Below are 21,154 nucleotides of genomic sequence, written 5' to 3'. Positions count from 1 at the left end.
AAAGTACCCGATCACTGCCATCAAGGCCCAGACTGAGCCCATCTGCATACATCCCTTTAATGGACGGACCAATCTATTACGATGAAAATTTTGGTGCGAATCTATAGCACCTCATAATGGCATGGATTTCATTTTCTGACTCGCTTGACTCCTTAAGGAAGCCACCAATTTTTTCATTTTTATTTTTCTGTCCACACAGCCAAATAAAATTTTTGGAGGAACAGGATGCAGTTTTGAAAAAACACCATGTAATGTACTGGAAAAAGAGGAAAAAAAATCCAAGTACGGAGAAAAACAATGTCTCACTTTTTATTTTCAGGAAGTTTATTGTGCAGTACAAAAACAAATGAATGACCTGGAAACGTGACTCTCCAAGTCGAGACTATTATGGTGACACCAAACTTTGTTAGAAAAAGTAAAAATAGTGACACAGCATAATTTTATTTTCCCCATCAATGACGCTGTTTGAGGGCCGGTTTTACTGAGTGATGAGATGATGTCATTTCCAATATTTTCATTACACTTTTTGCTGGAAGCGCCAAGACACAAAAAACCCAAGTGCAATTTTGCAGTATCTCTTTTTCTCTCGACATTTAAGGGAACAGGTTAAACAGTTTTAGATTTTGTTAGATCGCACTTTTACGGACACAGAAATACTACACTGCTCAAAAAATAAAGGGAACACTTAAACAATAGAATATAACTCCAAGTAAATCAAACTTCTGTGAAATCAAACTGTCCACTTAGGAAGCAACACTGACTGACAATCAATTTCACATGTTGTTATGCAAATGGAATAGACAACACATGGAAATTATTGGCAATTATCAAGACACCCTCAATAAAGGAGTGGTTCTGCAGGTGGAGACCACAGACCACATCTCAGTACCAATGCTTTCCGGCTGATGTTTTGGTCACTTTTGAATGTTGGTTGTGCTTTCACACTCGTGGTAGCATGAGACGGACTCTACAACCCACATAAGTGGCTCAGGTAGTGCAGCTCATCCAGGATGGCACATCAATGCGAGCTGTGGCAAGGTTTGCTGTGTGTCAGCGTAGTGTCCAGAGGCTGGAGGCACTACCAGGAGACAGGCCAGTACACCAGGAGACGTGGGGGGGGTGTAGGAGGGCAACAACCTCAGCCTTTGTGCAAGGAAGAACAGGAGGAGCAATGCCAGAGCCCAGCAAAATTACCTCCTGTAGGCCACAAATGTGCATGTGTCTGCACAAACGGTTAGAAACCGACTCCATGAGGATGGGCTGTGTGCACGACGTCCACAGATGGAAGTTGTGCTCACAGCCCAACACCGTGCAGGACACTTGGCATTTTTCACAGAACACCAGGATTGGCAAATTCGCCACTGGCACCCTTTCATCTTCACAGATGAAAGCAGGTTCACATTGAGCACGTGACAGAGTCTGGAGACGCCGTGGAGAGCAATCTGCTGCCTGCAACATCCTTCAGCATGACCGATTTGGCAGTGGGTCAGCAAAGGTGTGGGGTGGCATTTCTTTAGAGGGCCGTACGGTGTTGGGCTGTGAGCACAACTCCCATCTGTGGACGTCGGGCACTCAGACCATCCTCATGGATTCAGTTTCTAACCGTTTGTGCAGACACATGGACATTTGTGGCCTGCTGGAGGTCATTTTGCAGGGCTCTGGCAGTCCTCCTCCTGTTCCTCCTTGCACAAAGACTGAGGTAGCGGTCCTGTTGCTGGGTTGTTGCCCTCCTACGGCCCCCTCCACATCTCCTGGTGTACTGGCCTGTCTCCTGGTAGCGCCTCCAGCCTCTGAACACTACACTGACACAGCAAACCTTCTTGCCACAGCTCGCATTGATGTGCCATCCTGGATGAGCTGCACTACCTGAGCCACTTGTGTGGGTTGTAGAGTCCATCTCATGCTACCACGAGTGTGAAAGCACAACCAACATTCAAAAGTGACCAAAACATCAGCCAGAAAGCATTGGTACTAAGATGTGGTCTGTAGTCCCACCTGCAGAACCACTCCTTTATTGAGGGTGTCTTGATAATTGCCAATAATTTCCATCTGTTGTCTATTCCATTTGCACAACAGCATGTCAAATTGATTGTCAATCAGTGTTGCTTCCTAAGTGGACAATTTGATTTCACAGAAGTTTGATTTACTTGGAGTTATATTCTGTTGTTTAAGTGTTCCCTTTATTTTTTTGAGCAGTGTACATAGGGTAATTTTTTACAGACTTACCCATTACTGAGATAGAGGACAGTTGGTGCTTATAAAGATCTATGGAGAATTGTAGCTGTCCTGTCAGCAGAATGTCTGTCGGCTTCTAGCTCCTCCGCCAAAGAATTTTAAAAGCACCAACAGTCATCTCTCTCTCTGTAATGGGAACATATTCACTGAACACAGATATTTACCCATTAATTCAGAAACAAAGATGAGTCCAGGAGCAGAAATAAGCGATCTCTCTGATAAGATATATTACAGAGTTGCTTATTTTCATTTGTAATATTTATTTGTAAAACAGAAATTAAATTGACAATTACTCTTTAACCCCTTAATGACTTATGTCGGGAGTGGATCAGGATACAGAGCTGAGCACGCTCCATTCTCAGAAGATGATGGCTGTGCATTACAGCCATCATCTGCTTTAACAGACGCGAGTTGAGCAGAGCTCCTCCTGAACCTCATAACCTGTTTGATGGCACTGTCGTTCACAAATAGCAGCATTTACTGCATGAGGCCTGGGGGGGATGCTGTTTTAGCCACCCATCAGCACTCGAACTATATAGAACTATCTATGGCGTATAAAGATAGTATATACAGAATTACATACAGTCATGCCTGAAATTGTTATCACCTTTGAAATTGCTCCAGAAAATGTAATGTACTGAAAAAGTATTGCTCTCAGAAAATTATTGCAATTACACAAGTTGTGTTATACACATGTTTATTTCCTATGTGTGTGTTGGAACACATTGACATAATTTCACACACAACCCCAATATAGGCCAAACAAAATTGATGGCATCTTTCCAAAATTGTGGGTAAACAACTTTATTTCAACCATGTGATGATGCTTGTTCAAACTCACCTGTGGCAAGTAACAGGTGTTGGCAATGTGAAAATCACACCTGAAACCAGATAAAAAGCAGAAAAGTTGACTCAATCTTTGCATTGCGTGTCTGTGGTGCTACACTAAGCATGGAGAACAGAAAAAGAAGAGGACTTGAGAAACAAAATTGTTGAAAAATATCAACAATGTCAAAGTTACAATTCCATCTCCGGAGATCATAAGGTTCCTTGGTCCACGGTGCGCAACATAATCAAGAAGTTTACAACCCATGGCACTGTAGCCAACCTCCGTGGAAAAAACGATGAAAGGCTGCAACGCAGGATAGTCCGGAGGGTGGATAAGCAGCTCCAATCACGTTCCAAAGAAATTCAGGCTGTCCTGTAGGCTCAGGGTGCATCAGTGTCAGTGAGAACTATCCATCGACATTTGAATGAAATGAAATGCTACGGCAGGAGACCAAGGAGGACCTCACTGCTGACAAAAAAGACATAAAAAAGCTACCTTCAGTTTGCCAAAATGCACATAAGCCAAAATCCTTCTGAGAAAGTGTCATGTTAACAGATGAGACCAAGATAGAGCTTTTTGGTAAAGCAAGTCATTTTGTTTTCCGAAAATGGAATTAGGCCTGTAAGAAAAGAACACTACCTACAGTCAAATATGGTGGAGATTCAAAGTTGTTTTGGGGTTGTTTTGCTGCCTCTGGCATTGTGTGTCTTGACTGTGTACAAGGCATCATGAAATCTGAAGAACAGCAAAGAATTATTGGTCGCAATGTAATGCACAGTGTCAGAAAGCTGGGTTTGCATCCTAGGTCATGGGTCTTCCAGCAGAACAATGACCAAAAACATAATTCAAGAAGCACCCAGAAATGGATGGAAACAAAGCACTGGAGAGTTCTGAAGTGGCCAGAAATGAGTCCGGATCTAAATCAGATTGATCACCTGTGAATTGCTGTTGGGAGAAAGCGTTTTCACATATGAAATACCTAGAGGAGTTTGTAAGAAGAGTGCTCCAAAATTCTAAATGAGGTTTAAGAAGCTTGTTGATGATTATAGGAAGCGAGTGATAGCAGTTATTTATTCCAAAGGATGTGCAACCAAATATTAAGATGAAGGTGGCAACAATTTTTAGGGATTTTTGTGAAATTATGTCCAAATTGCCTTTTTTTCCCTCTATGTTTTTTTGTGTTGTTCAAACACACACACAAAGGAAATAAACGTGTATAACAAAACATGAGTAATTGCAAAAAATTTTTGCGAGAAATACTTCAGTTTCTGGCAGAATTTTAAGGGTGCCAACATTTTTGGTCATGTATAAAGTATGGGCAATCAGTCAATCGCAAATTCAAGTCCACTTTAGAGAACTAAAAAAAACAAAAAAAAAGCAAATTGTAATCTCTTCACTCCTCCCCATTAAAAAATAAGAATCTTAAAAAATATATATGCATATGTGATCCCAAAGTCCGAGCTATCAAAATCTAAAATGAATTGAATAGATTGGTAAAAACTGTAAGGCTGAGTTCACACGTGGCGTTTCTTTCGTGTTTCCGCGGCGGTTTTAACCGCGAGATTTTGCCGCGAAAAATAAGCATCCCATGCATTCCTATGGGATTCCGCAATGCTGTGCTAATGCTGCGGTTTTTACCGCGGCGGAATCGCTTTGCGGTAAAAACCGCAGCATGCTCATTAATTTGCGGAATCGCGGCGATCCCGCACCCATAGGAATGCATTGTTCCGCTTACCTCCCGCATGTGGCTGTGCACACCATGCGGAAAGTAACAAGAACATTTGTGGATGGTACCCACGGTCCGGAGGAGAGGAGACTGTCCTCCGGGCTTTGGGTACCATATCCCTGTAAAAAATAGAATTTAAAAATAAAAAATATTGTATTCTCACCCTCCGACGTCCAGCGCAGTCTTCCCGCTTCTCTCCACGCTCTCGTTCCCAGTAATCCTTTGCGAAAATGCCCGCGATGGCGTCCGTTCTTGCGGGATCGCGAAGTCTCGCGGTCATTCGCGCGACGTCATCTTGAATTACCGCGAGACGTCGCGATCCCGCGAGAACTGACGTCATCGCGGGCATTTTCGCAAAGGATTACTGGGAACGGATGCGCGGGACGTCGGAGGGTAAGAATAACACCATTTTTTATTTTTTTTTTACATTCTATCTTTTACTATTGATGCTGCATAGGCGGCCTCAGTAGTAAAAAGTTGGTCACACTTGTCAAACACTATGTTTGACGAGTGTGACCAACCTGTCAATCAGTTCTCCAAGCGATGCTACAGATCGCTTGAAGAACGCTAGCATTTTGCAAGCTAAATACGCTTGCAAAATGCTAGTTTTTCCGCGGGAAAATCGCGGGAATTTAAAATGCGATTTTCCCGCGGACTGGAATTCCGGCAGGGCTGTGGAGTCGGAGTCGTGGAGTCGGAGTCGGTGCTCATTTTGGTGGAGTCGGAGTTGGAGTCGGTATAAAATGGACCGACTCCTAAAATATATAATAAATTGGGTACAGTAATTCAATGCAGGATGTGCTGAATATTTTTTCATAGGAGTTTGGGAAAGTTATGAAATGTCCTATAAATGGCTGTTATATTCCTGATCTAAGGCTACATTCACACACAGCGTTTTTCCTGTGTTTTTTGAGGATACGTTTTTCAGCTGCAAAAGCTGATCATCTTTTTAAAAAACTGCATCACCTGAAAGGTTTTTGAGCTCATAGATAATGTTTTCAATAGCAAAAGCAGATTAGAAATCTGCTCTATCTATCCATTTATCCATATCTGTCTATCCATATCGTATCTGTACCAAAAAGAATGAAAACTGGGTAGTACACCAATATATATTCTGTTCTATATAAATATCTTGATTATTGGATCATAAAAATGATTAAATGTCTGAGGTTCACATTGTACTACAATAAATTTTTCACTTAAATATAAGCAATATGTGTGGGAGTCGGAGTCGTGGAGTCGGAGTTGGAGTCGGAGTCGGTGTAAGGGAAATTGAGGAGTCGGAGTCGGAGTCGCAGGTTTGGCTTACCGACTCCACAGCCCTGAATTCCGGAATTCTCGCGGTAATTTCCGCGAGAGTTCCGGTACGTGTGCACTTAGCCTAAAGAGAACACGGTTGCCCCTCTCGTTCATGGCAGAATGCGACGTATCAACAGACAACCCTGGCACAATAACACCACTAAAAAGCTCCGACAAGTGTCCAGGATTGCAGAGCGGCGCTGGAAGAAAACAAATTCGCAAGACGACTTCACCACATTCAAACAGGCAACACTCGATTTCAAATCTGCCCTCACCTCTGCTAAACAGGCCTACTTCACAACCCTCGTATCTTCCTTATCCTACAATCCCAAACAGTTATTCAAAACTTTCAACTCCCTCCTCCGCCCACCACTGCCCCTTCCAACCTCCCTTATTTCTGCTGAGGACTTTGCCACACACTTCAAAAATAAGATCGACCAAACAAGGCAAGTCTTCATCACTCAACCACCCCTTTGTATACCACGCCAATGCCCAAACCCCATAACCTCACTCTCCAACATCACTGAAGGGAAGCTTAATCGCCTCTTCTCCAAATCGCACCTCACAACCTGTGCACTTATAATAAATAATAATAAATTTTATTTCTATAGCGCTGACATATTCCGCAGCACTTTACATTTCAGAGGGGATTTGTACAGACAATAGACATTACAGCATAACAATAATCACATAGATTATAACAGATACCAAGAGGAATGAAGGCCCTGCTCGCAAGCTTACAGTCTATGAGGAAAGAGGTAGACACGAAAGGTTCGTGGTAACAATTGCCCTGATTGTATGGACCAACCATAATGTTAAAGGGAATCTGTCACCCCTTTTTTGAGATATGCAAGAAGAAATGCGTAGAGCAAGACAGGGAGGGGGGGAGCAGGTGAATAAGCCCCGCCCAGCGGACCGGACAGCGGCAGTTTACATACATCTGAACCGATATAAAAAAGGTATTTATGCATGAAAGGTGTGGGGTCAGGGGGAAGCAAAAGTAATAAGAGAATCCTTATGTGACACACAATTGAATGATATCATTATATGATATCTCAAAAAAGGGGTGACAGATTCCCTTTAAGTGTGTAACAGTACAGACACAGGGGGCTAATGGATGCATAAAGCATGTGGGAACATGATGCGGGGAACCTGGTTATGGTAAAACTTTTGGCTGTGCCACATAGGGATAGATTAGGTTTAATGTGTTAAGGCGATAGGCCAGTCTGAATAAATGTGTTTTCAGGGCACGCTTAAAATTGTGGGGATTGGGGACTAATCGTATTGACCTGGGAAGTGCATTCCAAAGAATTGGTGCAGCACGTGTATATTCTTGGAGACGGGAGTGGGAGGTTCTGATTATTGAGGATGCTAACCTCAGGTCATCAGCAGAACGGAGGGCGCGGGTAGGGTGGTATACTGAAACAAGGGAGGAGATGTAGGGTGGTGCTGAGCCATGGAGGGCTTTGTGGGTGAGGGTAATAAGTTTATACTGAATTCTGGAGTGGATGGGTAGCCAGTGTAATGACTGGCACAAGGTAGAGGCATCGGTGTAACGATTGGTGAAGAATATGATCCTGGCTGCAGCATTCAAGACAGATTGGAGAGGGGAGAGTTTGGTAGAGGGAGACCGATTAGAAGAGAGCACTTGACCCCATCCCATCTCCTCCACAACCTCACCACCACACTCATCCCATCCCTAACCCACCTCTTCAACCTATCACTAACGTCCGGTACCTTGACTTCCGCTTTCAAGCATGCCACAATCACGCCTATCCTTAAAAAGCCAACCCTCGACCCAACCGCTATGTCCAGCTATCGCCCAATATCGCTGCTCCCATTCGCTTCCAAACTCCTGGAGCAGCACGTCCACGCTGAACTTTCCTCCCACCTATCATCTAACTTGCTCTTTGACAATCTACAATCTGGTTTCCGCCCCCATCACTCCACTGAGACAGCCCTGACCAAAATTACTAACGACCTACTTACAGCCAAATCAAATGGACAATACTCTATACTCCTGCTTCTAGACCTGTCCTCTGCATCTGACACAGTTGACCACTGCCTCCTACTACAAATCCTATCCTCCTTTGGCATCAAAGGCCTTGCCCTATCCTGGATCTCCTCATACCTTTCCAACCGCACATTCAGCGTCTCCCACTCCCACACCACCTCCTCATCCCACCCTCTCTCTGTTGGAGTCCCACAAGGCTCTATTTTAGGACCCCTACTCTTCTCAATCTATACACTTGGTCTGGGGCAACTCATAAAATCCCACAGATTCCAGTACCACCTCTTTATACTGATGACACTCAGATCTACCTCTCTGCTGTCCAGAATCCCAGAGTGTCTATCAGCCATATCCTCCTTCTCCTCTCGCTTCCTCAAACTCAATGTAGACAAATCTGAACTCATCATCTTTCCTCCATCTCACAGATCTTCCTTACCCGACCTAGCTATAACAATTAATGACATCACACTTTCCCCAGTACCAGAAGTCCGCTGCCTCGGAGTAACCATTGACTCTGTCCTGTCCTTTAAACCGCACATCCAAGCTCTTTCTACCTCCTGTCGCCTCCAGCTCAAAAATATTTCCAGAATCCGTCCTTTCCTCAACCCTCAATCTACTAAAATACTTGTGCATGCCCTCATCATCTCCCGCCTCGACTACTGCAACATCCTTTTCAGTGGTCTCCCTGCTAACACCCTCGCACCACTCCAGTCCATCCTTAACTCTGCCGCCCGACTAATTCATCTCTCTCCTCGCTACTCCTCCGCAAATCTCTTCACTGGCTCCCATTCCCTCAGCGTATCCAGTTCAAATTACTAATTCTGATCTACAAGGCCATCTATAACCTGTCTCCCCCATATGTCTCTGAACTAATCTCCCGATACCTTCCCTCACGTAATCTCCGGTCATCCCAAGACCTCCTTCTCTCCTCCACACTTCTTCGCTCCTCACCCAACCACCTCCAAGACTTCTCCCGATATGCCCCTATTCTCTGGAATTCTTTGCCCCAACAAGTCCGACTATCAACCACATTTGGATCCTTCAGACGGAACCTGAAAACCCACCTCTTCAAGAAAGCCTACAGCCTGCAATGACACCGCTACCTCCTTCTCTCTCACCACTACCGGTGATATCACTTCAACCAACACCGGACCTGCTGCAACCCCCCAACCTACTGTCTCCTTCCCCACCATCCTGTGGCATGTAAGTCCAGAAGGGCAGGGTCCTCTCTCCTCTGTATCAGTCTGTGATTGTTAGTTTGTTTACTGTAAGTGATATCTGTAATTTGTATGTAACCCCTTCTCATGTACAGCACCATGGAATCAATGGTGCTATATAAATGAATAATAATAATCACTAGTCCTGACCTTTAGAATAACATCTGCAGATAATTTTCACTGAACAATGGACACTATAAATACAAAACCCCAAAAACAAATGTGGAATAGCATCTTTTTTTCACTATTTCACCACACCTGGATTGTTTTTCCGTTTCCAGTACATTATAGGGTAAAATGAAAGTTGTAAATCAAAAGGAGATCTCGTCCCGCAAACAACAAGCCCTCATACGGCGATGTGGGTGGAAAACGAAGCACGTTATGGCTCTTGCAAAAAGTGGAGGAAAAGAAAAGCGCAAAAATGAAAAGTTGCAAGGTCCTTTAGGGAGTTAATGCTGCAGTCAGTTATTGACAGCGCCAGTTAAAATCATCTGCCCCGTATGTAGCAGGATCCGCTCCTGAGCGCGCCACATATGCCCTGACTCGCTCCGCCAAGTATATTTCCGACACAGAGCATGAAGAAGCTAAAGGGTCATTTCTAGAGCTGAGCAAGGGGATACGGTAACTAACTGATCGCTGGGGGTCCAACTGCGAAACCAAGAAAGGGACCAGAGGTGCACGTTCCATCTCCACTCTATGGGAGAAAGCAGAGGGCAGTGCGCCCCTATTTCCAGCAGGCAATGAATGAACAGGAGACTGAGCACCTCCACCCCATACGAGCCGAGGCCTGCAGGGTCTGCCGCACGGGTGGATTAGCCCCCCATACATCGCTGCTCTACGACACGTTAATGGGAACATGCTTACTAGTATCAATTCATAGGGGATAACAAAAAACAGGGTTTCAGGTCACCTTTAAGATCTCTGCTTGCTGTCTGTAAAGTGTACTGAGCAGGAACAGGCCTGATATTTCTCACATCTGGAGGCTTGCTACAATTACATCCAGTTCACAAAGGAGCCAAAACGGATACATTGTAACAGATGGGCAGGGAGATTTGTGCTGCACTCACTGAGGATTGTCCAGGCTGGACACAAATGTAACAAACCCTCAGCTGTGAGAATCACTGGCACTGAATGTTCCCATCACAGACTACATCTGCTCTGGAACTAAATCAGCAGAACTTTTCCTATCACAAGACCAAAAGTGGGGGGCTCAGTGTATGGGCAGCAGTGGTTAATGGGGGGCTCGGTAGCTCTGCAGTGCTGGGGTCCTGGGTGAATGTTCTCCCCACATCCACATAGTGACAGGGCAATGGGGACAGTGGGTGTTACTTCTATAGGGCCAGGTTCACAATGGGTCAATACAGAAATGTACAAAGAGGAGCCCAGAGAGAGAGAGTCACCAGCAGTCACATCCTGCACATTCCTGTCATATCCCAGCAGTGACTGATGCCACCCGAGTGCCCAGCTGTGCCACATGCCAAGGTGCCAGCTCAGGGCTGTGCGACTGATCAAAAACTGCCTGACCTGTGGATGACTGCAGTCACATCCCAAGCTCCCAGACCAGACAGCCCCTCCCCACTCCCTCCAAAACGGGACAGCCCCTCCCCACGCCCTCCAAACGGGACAGCACCCCCCACAGGACAAACCCTTCTCCACACCCTCCAAACGGGACAGCAACCCCCCCCCCCAACAGGACAAACCCTTCTCCACACCCTCCAAACGGGACAGCAACCCCCCCCCCCCCAACAGGACAAACCCCTCTCCACACCCTCCAAACGGGACAGCAACCCCCCCCCCCCCAACAGGACAAACCCCTCTCCACACCCTCCAAACGGGACAGCAACCCCCCCCCCCAACAGGGACAGCACCCCCCCCCCAACTGGAAATACCCCTCCCCCACGCCCCTGACACAGCCAACCCCTCCCCTGCTGACGAAAGAAGAAAACTGATGGCACTCCAGAAAAGTGAAAAAGTATATTGTGGCACGTCAAGCCATCTTACAAACAAGTCACCTGACGCGTTTTGAGTGCTTCTCTTGCACTCTTAGCCCCCTGCTGACATAACTGTCCCCCCTCCCCACCCCCACGCTGCAATGACAGGAAAGCCCCCCCCCCAAAATACCACCCCTCCACCCGACGTAACAGCGCCCTCCCCTGCTGACTTGACTGTCCCCCATCCTCCCCCCCGCCGATGTGACAGCCCCCGGGGGTCTCACCTGCTCCGCCATGTCCGGGTCCATGGACTGGATGCGGGCCGCCGCTGTCTCGTACTCGTCCTCACTGTTGTTCCCGGCTCCATCCTCCCCGTCGGGGGAGTTTCCGGCCACGGGCAGCCCCAGGCCTCGGTCCCCAGCTCCCCCGGCTCCGCTCACCCCCTGCCGCCTCCTCTTGCTGTGTCCGGGCCCCGAGCAGCAGCCGCCGGGTCCTATCCCCGCCCCGTTACAACAACAGCAACAACCGAGGCCTCCAGGACCGTCTGGACCAGAGCCCGCACCCCCCGGCCCACCAACACCGGGCGGAGGCGAGGCCTGGGCCCAGCGCGGAGGAGGAGAGGAGCGGGGCCGGGCCCCAGACCGAGAGTGAGAATGCGAATCCCCCCCGCCGGCGCCGCTCCGGTCCCCGTCCTCCGGGTCAGAGGGGGGAGGCGGCTTCTTCTTGGGAAGGATGGTCATCGGTCACCTTCACCGGACACCGAGCCTGCGTCACACCGAGCGCCGGACCGGGCGGAACGTCAGGACGCAACACGTCCTACTGCACCACGTGACGGGGCGTAACCCCGCGACTGATTGGTGGGGAAACAAAGAGGCGGATCCAAGGGCTGCGCGTGATACGGTGGCGTCAGGACGTCCGTGCTTGCGTTCCAAACCTCGACCGTGATCGGAAGTTACCATGGTAACCGACCATGGTAACCGCTGCTGCAGTGATCTGGGACGTAGAATAGATGGAAGTTCAGAGAGCATTGTGATAGTACTTATCCTCTCCTATTTTGCTTACCTTCCTTATCTCTCCAGTGTTCCCCTCTGTTGTCTGTGAGTGCTTGTTTTGTGTGATTGGTATTTTCATTTATCCCTGTACGTTTTTCCTTGTTTGTCTGGTTTGTCTATATACCTTCACTATTACTCCCCACTTCCCTGGGAAGGGGAGAGGACAGATAAGGGGCGATTCAGGAGTTCAGCAAGGTACGTTGCCCTAGCGTCTTCACTATCAGAATTAATACAGGGAGCAGGGATAGCTAGGCCCTGGTAGCATTAATTACAGGACAGGGATGCAACCGCTGGCCCCGAGTTATCAGACAATAGAATCGTCACAGAATTCTTGGCAATTAAGTGGGCTTTTGAAGAGTGGCATCATTTTCTCGAAGGGGAAGTTCATCCGGTCATGGTTATCACTGATCGCAAATCAGTTATAGTTAGAATCTGCTAAAGGGGGTTTTACACTAAGCAAAACGTCACTGGTTTTGTGACGTTATAGCGATATTGCTAGCGATATCGCTATGTGTGATACTTACCAGCGACCGGCTCCCCCGCTGTCCATCGCTGATCGCGCGAGAATGTCCGGCTCCATTTCTCGTCGTCTGCTTCCTGCTGAGACTTCCTGCTGTGACGACGAGCGACTCTGGACGCGGGCGGGAGGACGCCAGGATCGCTGTGTGTGAATGGTAAGTATCGTGCGCTGTGTCGCTGCTGCATCGCTGTGAGATCTTTCTGTATGAAAGCTCACTAGCGATCATTTAGCGATGCACCAGCGATCCTGACCGGGTGGGATCACTGGTCGGATCGCTGGTGCATCGCTAAATGTAAAAGGGCCTTAAGTGTTTGATGCCTAGACAGGCAAGGTGGTCTTTATTCTTTGCCTGATTCAACTTTTTCATTACGTATAGGCCGGGGAATAAGCTTGTTAACTTAGATGCCTTATCCCATTGTTTTCCTGTGGGTGGAGATACTTGTGAACTGGTTCCTATACTACAGAAAGGAGTAGTTATTGCCGCTATTAGGTCTGACCTTGAGAACGAGGTTGTAGAGACTCATGGGGACGCCCCGACTGCCTATCCTTTAGGTAAACTGTATCTGTGAATCTAAGGGTCCCGTTACATTTAGCGATGCACCAGCAATCCCGACAACGACACGACCCGGTCAAGATCGCTGGTACATCGCTAAATGGTCGCTAGTGAGCTGCCACACAGGCAGATCCCACCAGCGAAGCAGCAGCGATCCAGCGATGCTCGGCGGTCGCTCTTACCTGTCACATGGCAGCGATGATGACGACTTCCGCCTGCGTCGCTAGTCGGCGCCAGTGATACGCCAACGAGGAAAAAAAGGCCCTGGACGTTCGCGCGCGATCAGCGATATTCAGCGGGGGGAGGGGCGGTCAGAGGTGTCACATGTAGCGAGATCGCTGGCGATCTCACTATGTGTAAAGCCCCCTTAAGTCTTAAAGTTATAAGTGAAAGTCATGATTTGGCTTGGCAAGATACCCTGACAGTAAAGCCACTGCAGTTCTCCTAATTCAGCGTTTTTGGTGGTCTGGGGTACATCAGGATGTTTGAGAGTATGTAGTTGCCTATCCGCGCCTTAAGATCCCTCATACTCACCCGACTGGGTCTCTCCAACCATTGGCGATTCCCAGTAGATCTTGGACTCATTTGTCAGATTTCACTACTGATTTTCCCGATTCTGCGGGTGATACAGTCATTTTGGTGTTGATGGACAGTTTCAGTAAGATAGCAAACCAAAAAGTATTTCCTCTCCAACCGAAGCTATAGCTTCCTAAAAACACTAAAAAGTGTCAATCATAGAAAACCGATAAGGATAATCAGCAATGTTCACTTCACAAAGATAAAGAGACTATCCCTGAATAAACAATATCTGTTTGATTATCTTTATATCAATATAATATTTTATTAGTGAATAGTCATACAAAAATTATACACAAAAGTAACAGTGTAATTATGTGAGAGCTGGTAAATGACATGACGAGACAACTGGGGCTTAAGCAGAGAAGTCAATGCCTCATGTCAGACCCAAAATAGGATCAGAACACCAGGGCGATAAGTAAAAATGCAATAACAGAGTATCAATAAATACTGTAGATTACTTATCATACAGGATCAGACTAAATCCCTATGCATCATAGATTGTCATATATTAGCATAGAATAATTTTCAAAGGAGCTCCTAGTCTAGCAAAAATCAAATTGATAGTCTGACAATCATGTTATACTCACTACACATGCATACTGAAATATACAAAAATAAAGCACTTTGCCTGTCAATATAATTCAAGCATATAGAGTGAACTTTATAAGCTGCATAGATAGTGAGACCCCAGATAAGGGTATAAATATACCTGAGGTCTTGATTCCCGTATATGAGAGGCAGGAAAACTCCACAGTGCCCCACTCAGCTGCACCTCGACGCGCGTTTCGCCTTTGTGGCTTCGTCAGGAGGCGTGGCTTAGTTAAATTTAGGGTACCTTTATAGTGTATATAGTTGAGGAAAATAATAAACAGCTGTGAGAGGTCGCCGGCGCGGCCAGGGGCGCCTGACCGGCATCGCCAGCAGGGGAAGACCTCCCGCAACTATGCAGATCATTAACATACAAGGACCTTGAATTGTAAACATCTCCAATCAAATCATAACGTTTGAGGGTGGACGTCATCAATCGGCGCATGTGACCATGATGCCACACCCCATGTGCTGATGCAGGCGACCAGCGCTGCACGTGATCGGAGGGAAGATGTGGCGTCATCCTGCACATAACCACGGCAACCAGGACGCCCGGCCAGACACCAGTGCGTGGCAGCACACTGATCTAATGCGTCTGGATGGAGTAGAACAAGTAGAAGGTACACAGACTGGTATTATCCAGCCACATTATACATAAGTTCTAAAACGAAAAAAGGGGAAAAACACCAACAAATTACATAATTCAAAGGCACAATAGTCTATAAATGTCTTTCACCACTAAGGTAAGTTACAACATAATAAGAGACCAAGAGGTGACCAAAATAAAAAACAAATGCATCGTATCAATAACATATTTTGAAGATGAATCCCAGTTTTTCTTCCAATTCTTCTTATTATTAAAGATCCATAGATGTAGGCAGAAATGTCCACTTTATCTTCCAAAGAAAATTACCGTATATACTCGAGGATAAACCGACCCGAGTATAAGCCGAAGCCCCTAATTTTGCCACGAAAAACTGGGTAAGCTTATTGACTCGAGATTAAGCTGGGTATGCATTGTCCCCTCATCCCTGTCCTGCTCTGTGTGGCTTGCCCCCCTCCCAGTATGCATGGCTTGGCTCCCCTGTTCCATCCTTCTATATATGGCTCCGCTCCCTGTCCTCCTCCATGCTTCCCCTGTCCTGCTCCGTGCTCTTCTGTGCTCCCCATGTCCTCACCCAGTCCTCTTCCGCGCTCTTCTATGCTCCCCTTCCTCCCCCCAGTCCTCTTCTGTGCTCTTCTGTGCTCCTCCATGCTCTCCTGTCCTCCCCTAGTCTTCCTCCGTGCTCTCCCGACCTCCTCCTTTATACTCACCCTCCTGTGCCGTCGCTGAACGTCCCTGCATCCTCCGTTGTCCCAGGGCTGACAGCTTCTTCCTGTCTTCAGCGGTCACATGGTACCTCTCATTAAGGTCATGAATATGCTTCCACGTCCTTAGGCATGGAGTCGTGTCCATATTCATGACCTTAATGAGCGGTACTGTCACGATCCATTTTCGGATCTGTGGCAGAGTCTGGACTCTCTTATGTGAACCTTTTTCCTTTCTGGCCCTCGGGGGTTAATATGGAGTTTTGCCCCCGGTGGCCGCTAGTGTTACTACAACTGTAGTTGGTCGGCTGCTGGGTTTTTGCCCCCGATGGCCGCTGGTGTTACTACATGTTTAATTAGTCAGCAGGTGGTGACCTCCCCCCCTCCTTCCTATAATAATAATAATAATAATAATAAATTTTATTTTTATAGCGCCGACATATTCTGCAGCACTTTACATTTCAGAGGGGATTTGTACAGACAATAGACATTACAACATAACAATAAACACATACAGTAGATTATAACAAATACCAAGAGGAAAGAGGGCCCTGCTCGCAAGCTTACAGTCTATGAGGAAAGAGGTAGACACGAAAGGTGGGTGGTAACAGTTGCCCTGATTGTATGGACCAGCCATAATGTTAAGTGTGTGACAGTACAGACACAGAGGGCTAATGGATGCATAAAGCATGTTGGAACATGATGCGGGGAACCTGGTTATGGTAAAACTTGGCTGTGCCACACAGGTATAGATTAGGTTAATGTGTTGAGGCGATAGGCCAGTCTGAATAAATGTGTTTTCAGGACACGCTTAAAATTGTGGGGATTGGGGACTAATCGTATTGACCTGGGAAGTGCATTCCAAAGAATTGGCGCGGCACGTGTAAAGTCTTGGAGACGGGAGTGGGAGGTTCTGGCTATTGAGGATACTAACCTCAGGTCATCAGCAGAACGGAGGGCGCGGGTAGGGTGGTATACTGAAACAAGGGAGGAGATGTAGGGTGGTGCTGAGCCATGGAGGGCTTTGTGGGTGAGGGTAATAAGTTTATACTGAATTCTGGAGTGGATGGGTAGCCAGTGTAATGACTGGCACAAGGTAGAGGCATCGGTGTAACGATTGGTGAGGAATATGATCCTGGCTGCAGCATTCAAGACAGATTGGAGAGGGGAGAGTTTGGTAAGAGGGAGACCGATTAGAAGAGAGTTACAATAGTCCAGACGAGAATGAATAAGAGAAACAGTAAGAGTTTTTGCAGAGTCAAAAGTAAGAAAAGGTCGAATTCTAGCAATGTTTTTGAGGTGCAGATGACAAGAGCGAGCCAGTGATCGAATGTGGGGGGCAAAGGAAAGCTCGGAATCAAGTATGACCCCAAGACAGCGGGCCTGTTGCTGGGGAGTAATAGTGGAGCCACACACAGAAATAGCAATGTCGGGTATAGGTACATTAGTAGAGGGAGGAAACACCAGGAGTTCAGTCTTTGACAGGTTCAGTTTCAGATATAGTGAGGACATGATATTAGACACAGCGTTTAGACAATCGCCGGTGTTTTCTAGAAAGGCTGGCGTGATGTCAGGCGAAGAAGCGTAATAATTGGGTGTCATCAGCATAGAGATGGTACTGGAAACCAAACCTACTGATTTTGACCAATAGGGGCAGTGTACAAGGAGAAGAGGATGGGGCCTAGAACCGATCCTTGGGGGACCCCAACAGTAAGGGGAAGGTGAGAGGAGGAGGAACCGGCAAAAGATACAGTAAAGGAGCGGTCGGAGAGCTAGGAGGAGAACCAGGAGAGAACGGTGTCTTTGAGGCCAATGGAACGGAGCATAGTGAGGAGGAGCTGATGATCCCCAGTGTCGAATGCTGCAGAGAGATCCAAGAGAATTAGCATGGAGTAATGACCATTTGATTTAGCTGTTAGCAGATCATTAGAGACTTTAGTGAGGGCAGTTTCAGTGGAGTGAAAAGAGCGGAAACGGATTGGAGAGGGTCGAGAACAGAGTTTTCTGAGAGATAGCGGATAAGACGGGAGTGGACCAGGCATTCCAGGAGTTTAGAGATGAAGGGAAGATTAGAGACAGGTCTATAGTTAGCGGCACAGTTTTGGTCGAGGGATGGTTTTTTAAGTAGTGGATGTATGATGGCATGCTTAAATGAGGAGGGAAAAATACCAGAAGAGAGAGGTTAAATATTTTAGTTAGGTGAGGGGTGACAGCAGGGGAAAGGGACTGGAGGAGTTGTGACGGAAATGGGTCACTGGTGCAAGTAGTTGGGCGAGAAGATGCAAGGAGCCTGCTTACTTCTTCTTCTGTGACTGGTTCAAAATCAGAGAGTGAGCTAGATGCAGTGAGGGAGGGAGGACAGTGCATGGTATGAGGTGATTGGGAGATAATTTCCTGTCGAATCTGGTCAATTTTTTCTTTGAAGTAATTGGCCAGATCGTCAAATCGGAGCTCCGTGGTTGGGGCCTGTACTCTTGGATTGAGTAGAGAATGAAAAGTGTCAAAAAGACATTTTGGGTTATTGAACAGTGAGGTGATGAGGGTGTTGAAATAGGTTTGTTTGGAGAGGTGAAGGGCAGTCTTGTATGTTCTAAGCATAAACTTAAAATGGATGAAATCTTCGTGTAGATTGGATTTTCTCCACAGACGTTCGGCGCACCTGGAGCACTGCTGCAGGGAATGTGTTTGCACCGTGTGCCAGGGTTGTCGCCGTCTGCGTTGTGGTGTTCTACTTATAGGGGGTGCAAATTCATCCAGGGCACTTTGAAGTGTTTCATTGTAATGCTTCAATGCAGAATCAGGACATGAGAGGGAGGAGATAGGGGCCAATGAAGACTGCAAGTTCTTCATAAGTTTCTGGGTGTTAATGGCCTGTATGTTTCTATAAGTCTGGACAGTGGGGGTGACCTGAGCAGCCTGGCAGTTCTTTATAGAGAATGAAAGAAGATTGTGGTCAGAGAGTGGGAGAGGGGAGTTTGCAAAATCATCCACTGCACAAAGCCGAGAGAAGACCAAGTCGAGGGAGTTTCCGTCTTCATGCGTTGGGGAATTAGTAAGCTGCGAAAGGCCAAACGAGGAGGTTAGAGATAAAAGGTGAGTAGCAGATGGTGAGAGGGGAAGAGCAATGGGGATGTTGAAATCTTCCATGATGAGGGTAGGGATGTCACAGGAGAGAAAATGTGGAAGCCAAGTGGCAAAATGATCCAGGAACTGATGGGAGGGGCCGGGAGGACGATACACCACCGCCACTCGCATGGAGAAGGGGGTGTAGAGTCTGACGGCATGGACCTCAAAAGAAGGGAAGACAAGTGAGGGTACTTGAGGGATAACCTGAAAGGTACATTTTGGTGATAGGAGCAGACCAACGCCTCCACCAGCTCTACTGTCTGATCTTGGGGTATGAGAGAAGTGTAGCCCCCCCGTATGAAAGAGCAGCAGCAGCGGTAGTGTCTGACTGCTGGATCCAGGTTTCAGTAAGAGCCAGGAGGTTAAGAGAATTAGAAAGGAAGAAGTCATGGATGAAGGAGAGTTTGTTACACACTGAGCGAGAATTCCAAAGTGCACAATTAAGAGAGACAGATGGCAGGCAGGGAATATTTATCAGATTAGAGGGGTTTCTAAGTGTAGCAGTCGGGGGGTTTGACTTTCTATAACATGGGGGACCAGGGTTGGGAGCAATGTCTCCTGCGACTAGGAGAAGGAGGATAGAAAGAGTGAGCAGATGGTTAAGTGATTTGTGAGAGCGTCTCTGATGTTGAATCGTGGGACTGACTGGATCTGTGCAATTTAACAACGTGAAAAGAGCGTGAGTGCTATACATAGGAGAGGAAAGAAGCGAGGGGCCAATATGGATGGAGTGTAGAGAGTTAATGCCAGGGCGGTGGATGTGTGTGAATGCAGCGGCCAGGATTAAAATTACACAAATGCATATGGTATATATTTGTTGTACTCCTAATGTACAGGGAGTAGATGTATATAAATGTCTTACCTGTCTCCTGCCCTGTCTAACTGCCAAGTTATAACTGCCGGTAGTACTTTGATACATGTACTTCGATTACATCTGCAGAAATGCCACCCCTGCATAAATGCTCCCCCTAGCTAGGTCTGAATATATAGGAGGTTAAGGCTAAGTTTTTGGTTTTTTTTTGCTGGCTCTCTCTCTTCTTGTTAATCAATCACACTAAATTGAGACACCAGGACCCAATAAAATGTTGTGGTCAAATAAACACATGTCCAGCACTACATGGATCATAAAGCACTTTGAAAAGTTTCTTGACCTCACAACATAAGGGGACAAGCAGAGTAAGTTGAAAAAAACTATATACCAGATATAAGCTTGCAGAGTTGAAAACACAGAGATAGCATTCAGGATTAACTGCTTGCTGACATTGAATGGAGACACAGGAGTGGATTCAGAGCAGAGATTGGAAAAGCTGGTTACCTGTATGAAGAGAATAGAGATGCGTGTCACATTCATCCATGTTATAACTGCCAGTAGTACTTTGATACATGTACTTCGATTACATGTGCATAAATGCCACCCCTGCATCATCAGCTGCTGTAGCTCCCTGTTAGTAATACTGGTCATTTGCTAACCAACCTTGGTGAAGACTGGACCTACCTGGTGGAGAGGGGGTTCAGCTTATTTGGAGCAGTGGAGTTGCTGCTGGAAGCTGTGTCTGGGTGCCTTACTCTGCGGTCCTTGCATGACTGCAGAGCAAGCTAAGTGTTGTTTGTGTTTCCCTGTCTGTTATTTTTCCTGGTGTCTTATTAGTGCAGCGGTGAGGACCAGTGTCCGCACTTGCCAGTTCCCTAGCAAAGGATAGGTGCAGCGCAAGTGAGGGACTGAGGTATCCTGGTCGGCGACAGGTTGAAAGAACCTGTATAGGGAACGTGAGGAGGGTTCAGGGCTCTTAGGCGAGTGCAGGAGGTGTCCACTTCCCCGTTCCCTATTATAGGGCCCACCGTTGTAATTGTTTCCCCGGTGTCCCCTTGTCTGTCTTGTTGTTTTGTGACCGACCGATCGTCGGGTCGCGTCACACAGAGCCAGACATATCGTAACATTATTACCAACCTACCCATTTTTTCTGGTAAGCCATGACCCAAATACAGGCCTTTGCCCAACTGCCTGTATTTGGCCCCTCATTGATGAGCTTAGGGTGCTGCGTGGTGAGGTGGTGCAGCAGCTGCAGCAGTTGGTGGGGTATGGGGGCTTGGTTCAGGTGCAGGCCCAACCAGAACCCAAGATATCTCTCCCTGACAGGTTTGCTGCAGGGAGAGATAAAGTCTTGGTTTTTCAGGTGGCC

At 46.9% G+C, this 21,154-nt stretch overlaps 1 protein-coding gene across 3 annotated transcripts in view; it reads right to left on the bottom strand.

Annotated features, from left to right (window-relative positions):
• Nucleotides 1-12,100, bottom strand: part of OTUD5 (OTU deubiquitinase 5) — a 28,908-nt gene extending 16,808 nt beyond the window's left edge. For 2 of the 3 annotated variants that reach the window (XM_073541221.1, XM_073541224.1), the window contains exon 1: nt 11,533-12,099. In XM_073541221.1, the coding sequence (XP_073397322.1) occupies nt 11,533-11,988 (456 nt within the window). In that variant the 5' untranslated portion in view covers nt 11,989-12,099. Of the gene's footprint in view, nt 1-11,532 lie in introns of all 3 variants that reach the window. The other variant, XM_073541222.1, reaches the window with a different exon arrangement.
• Between the last annotated feature and the right edge of the window lie 9,054 nt (nt 12,101-21,154).

This window comes from Dendrobates tinctorius, unplaced genomic scaffold (genome assembly GCF_039654945.1).
Source record: "Dendrobates tinctorius isolate UK_male_01 unplaced genomic scaffold, ASM3965494v1 ptg000120l, whole genome shotgun sequence".
In the NCBI taxonomy this organism is placed as follows: domain Eukaryota; kingdom Metazoa; phylum Chordata; class Amphibia; order Anura; family Dendrobatidae; genus Dendrobates; species Dendrobates tinctorius.
Note: the sequence above shows the minus strand (reverse complement) of the source record. Positions and strands in the feature narration are given on the sequence as shown.